General features: G+C 47.6%; 1 protein-coding gene across 3 annotated transcripts; it reads left to right on the forward strand.

Annotated features, from left to right (window-relative positions):
* The first annotated feature begins 374 nt into the window (after positions 1 to 374).
* Positions 375 to 3,618, forward strand: Rpl7 (ribosomal protein L7). Of its 3 annotated transcripts, none has more exons than XM_059253991.1 (7): positions 375 to 492; positions 1,181 to 1,289; positions 1,529 to 1,695; positions 2,054 to 2,191; positions 2,291 to 2,400; positions 3,006 to 3,215; positions 3,554 to 3,618. In XM_059253991.1, exons 1-6 carry the CDS (start codon positions 479 to 481, stop codon positions 3,212 to 3,214), a joined length of 747 nt encoding a protein of 248 aa, XP_059109974.1. In that variant the 5' UTR covers positions 375 to 478; the 3' UTR covers position 3,215; positions 3,554 to 3,618. The 3 variants fall into 3 exon arrangements, with proteins under 3 accessions (XP_059109974.1, XP_059109972.1, XP_059109973.1); XM_059253989.1 differs by lacking the exon at positions 375 to 492 and adding an exon at positions 967 to 1,075; XM_059253990.1 differs by lacking the exon at positions 375 to 492 and having other exon boundaries at positions 1,161 to 1,289.
* Positions 3,619 to 3,880: the final 262 nt, after the last annotated feature.

Consider the following 3,880-nt stretch of genomic DNA (forward strand, 5'->3'; position numbering starts at 1 on the left):
GGGACGTGAACCCCTAGACTCCAGAGAGCCTAACGGGAATCAACGCCGCGAAGGCTGCCCAGAAGCCGGGTCAACGTCGCCCTCCAGCCCGGTGGGCTGGGGAGTGATGCATGCTGGGACTTGTAGTTCACATCCATGGACGTGGCTTTTGGGTCCAACGATTCCGCGGAGCCTGAGCTTAACGTTGTCAACGCAACCTGGGGGAATGAAGCCCCGAGCTGACAAGGTGTCAGCGTTGTGCTCATTAAAAAAAATGTTTTCAGTGCTTTTGTTTTCCCGTGAGGTTTACTCTGAAGTTAATTGGCAGTGACTAAGTCAGACTGTTGTTAATTTTGCGCCTGCAAAGTGAGCTCTCAATTCTAGATTCTTTTCTGGCTTATCTTAGGACAGCTATAAGTCCTGGGGCTTCGCGCTCGCGGTCCTTTAAGGGGACATCGCGCATGCGCCAGCTTCCTCTTTTTTTATTCCGACTGGAACCATGGAGGCTGTGCCGTAAGTAGATTCTCCACTTCTCCGGAATCCTCCTCCATCCCCGAAAGTAGAGCCATTTCGTTCCCCTTTTCCAGTCTCTGACTGTAGCCTGCACCACTGCCTACTTCTCTGAGTGTTTGTGACGCTGCGTGACACCAGGAGGGGGTTGTGGATGGCCAAGGCGCGGAGGCCTCGGGAGCCCCAGGAGCAGACAGGGCGGCGTGCGTGCGGAACCCGACACTTGGGCGGAGGTCCACTTCCCGGTGCAGCGTATTTCGAGGGACCCTGGAATCAAGTGCCTTGTGGCTAAAGTTGACTTAGGCGTCTGCCTACCGGCCGATACCTTCCGCATGTGGAACTTGAGACTTGAACCAGGGTCGCTTTTTAGAGCCCTGGAGCCTTTGCCCTAAACGTGTGTGGGAGCAATTCCTGCAGTATGGTTTGCCAACTTTTTGTGACTGTTGAGCGTTAGAGGCCAGGACTGATGACGGGGGTAGGCATACGTCTTAATGTCGTGTGCTTGCCTTTAAGTGAGGCGTGTATTAAAGGTGAAGATCATGGGCACCGTAAAGCAGGACATGCTAGAACAGCGGAGATGCCAGTGGTTAGTGAGTGACTGTCTGTTCTGACGCCATAGTGCTGAGTACCTGAGGAGTTTGGTACAGCACCAGGTTTAGGACTTACTAACAATGTTGTTTGCTAATGACAGGGAGAAGAAGAAGAAGGTTCCTGCTGTGCCAGAAACCCTCAAGAAGAAGCGAAGGAATTTCGCAGAGTTGAAGGTGAAGCGCCTTCGGAAGAAGTTTGCCCTGAAGACAGTAAGTAGTAAACTTTGGGCCCTCGGTCGCGACTGAGAATGGAGTGAGATGTTAGTAAGGTTTCTCTGCTTCCTTGTTGTAACAAACGATCGCTGAAGGGCTGTATCGTGGTCGTATGACCGGTGGGTGGGTCGTTCTGGAATATCTGTCTTTTAAGAAGTCCCACCCTGTGGCGAGACAGTTTTCTAGCTCTTTGAGCTTGGGAGCTAAATTGTGAGTAAACGTTGATTGGCTTTCAGCTGCGAAAGGCCAGGAGGAAGCTTATCTATGAGAAGGCAAAGCACTATCACAAGGAGTACAGGCAGATGTACCGGACCGAGATTCGGATGGCTAGGATGGCAAGGAAAGCCGGAAACTTCTATGTGCCCGCAGAGCCCAAGTTGGCGTTTGTCATCAGAATCCGAGGGTAAGTGCACTTGGAATCACGTTCTGGGAGCGCCGGTGCTGAGGCATCGGCAGTGTTGTAGATGTAGCTGGAAAGGGGGACCAGGGATTTGTTGAGGGTTTGTTGGTAAGACCTGTACCTCAGCTGTCCACTGTGATGGCACGGTAGGAGTAGATGTCCCGCAGGTGTCTAAGAGGTTACGATACACTGTAGTATTGCAGCACAGATTGTTGATAACAAAGATAGGAATTCAAAGCTAGAGGAGGCAAGTGGGTAAGTATTTATTGGGACTTGCGTACGGTCTGTTGTGGCTTAGTTTCCTGTTATTTGAAATTACAGTAAAAGCTGGATGAACATTTTTGGTCTCTTTCTGTGGCAGTATCAATGGTGTAAGCCCAAAGGTCCGCAAGGTGTTGCAGCTTCTCCGTCTTCGTCAGATCTTCAACGGGACCTTCGTTAAGCTCAACAAGGCTTCAATCAACATGCTGAGGATTGTGGAACCCTACATTGCCTGGGGGTGAGTTTTCTGTTGAGTAGGTTAGTTACATGACTAGATGAATTTTGATACTTAAGTGGCTGTATCCTTACTGATCACTTCCTGATTTTCCTATCTCAGGTATCCCAACCTGAAGTCGGTGAATGAGCTCATCTACAAACGCGGCTATGGCAAAATCCATAAGAAGAGAATTGCCTTGACAGACAATTCCTTGATTGCTCGATCTCTTGGTAGGTTGTGCTTTGGGGGTAGGGGTTGATGCTAGACCAAGGCCATCTTTTCTGGCCACGCTTGTATTTTTACTTTTTATTTGTATACATGTGGGTGGAGGCCTAAAGTTGATGTCACTGCATTACATGGTGGGGCTAGGTCTTACTGAGACTAGAGTTGCATTCTGACCTAGACAATCCCCTGTCTCTCATGTACAGGCAGGCCACTGGGCCCCTCTTGTTTTGGGGGGTGCTTCATTGTTTGTGAACTCCAGTCACTACTCTTGTGCAGCAAGCTCTTTTATCTCCTGAGCCATTTCCCCTGCCTGGCCTCTGTGACTAATCTTTGCATGATCCCCAAAATCCTTCATGGTTTTAAGAAAAATAAATGGAAGAAGGCTTCACATCTTTACTTTTGAGACAAGGTCTCCGTCTCCCTGTGTCTCTGGCTGGCCTGGAACTCATTTGCTTGCCTCTGCCTCCCAACTGATAGGATTAAAGGTGTGTGCCACCATGCCTGGCTTGTCCTTCTTTATCTGATTGATCATTTAGTTCTGCCTATAATGGTATTTGTTGAGTGCTTTTTAACATTTGGTGATCTTAGACTCATTTTTTTTTTTTTTCAGGTAAGTACGGCATCATCTGCATGGAGGATCTGATTCACGAGATCTATACAGTTGGAAAACACTTCAAGGAAGCAAATAACTTCCTGTGGCCTTTCAAATTATCTTCTCCACGAGGCGGAATGAAGAAAAAGACAACTCATTTTGTGGAAGGTGGAGATGCTGGCAACAGGGAGGACCAGATAAACAGGCTTATTAGACGGATGAACTAAGGTGAGAGGTGGTATATTGAGACAGGATCTCTACATATTTCTGGCTGTCCTGAAACTTAGTGTATAGACCAGGCTGGCCTAGAGCTCAGAGATCCGACTGCTTCTTCCTTGCAAGTGTTGGGATTGAAGGCGTGTGCTACCATGCCTGGCTGAGAAATAGTTTTAAGGGAGGCCCTGTAATCTTGAATGGTTTCTGGTAAATGTTGACTGGGTGTGTCGTTGAGTTTTAATATGGGGGAATCTGTCTGCCTTGAGTGAAGTATGCTCCTTTACAGCTGATGTTGACTTGTAGCGTGGAGGGTAGTCAGTCTCTAATGTGTGTGTGTTTTTCCCTTTCAGGTGTTGCCCGTGGTATTTTTGTAATCTGGTCAGTTAATAAACAGTCACAGCTTGGCAAACTGAAATGTGTTGGAGTCTTTGTTGGCCTGCCTCAGGCCTACCACTAGTAGTAAATCCTAGAATATGAAAAATTAAGTCAGATCAACAGTTGTGTTATGTTTTTTACTTTTAAGTTATGCTAAGTGAGTCAAACTTGATAAGCATTTGTGGTCTCTAGGAAAGTTTGGTGTGCTAGACATTTACTGCTCAAGTTCCATGTCTCCAACTTTGGCTTTCCTGGCAGCCTACACCTGAATACATTTTTCCTTTTGTATCCCATCTTGTTTT

Source organism: Peromyscus eremicus, chromosome 2 (genome assembly GCF_949786415.1).
Source record: "Peromyscus eremicus chromosome 2, PerEre_H2_v1, whole genome shotgun sequence".
NCBI classification, from domain to species: domain Eukaryota; kingdom Metazoa; phylum Chordata; class Mammalia; order Rodentia; family Cricetidae; genus Peromyscus; species Peromyscus eremicus.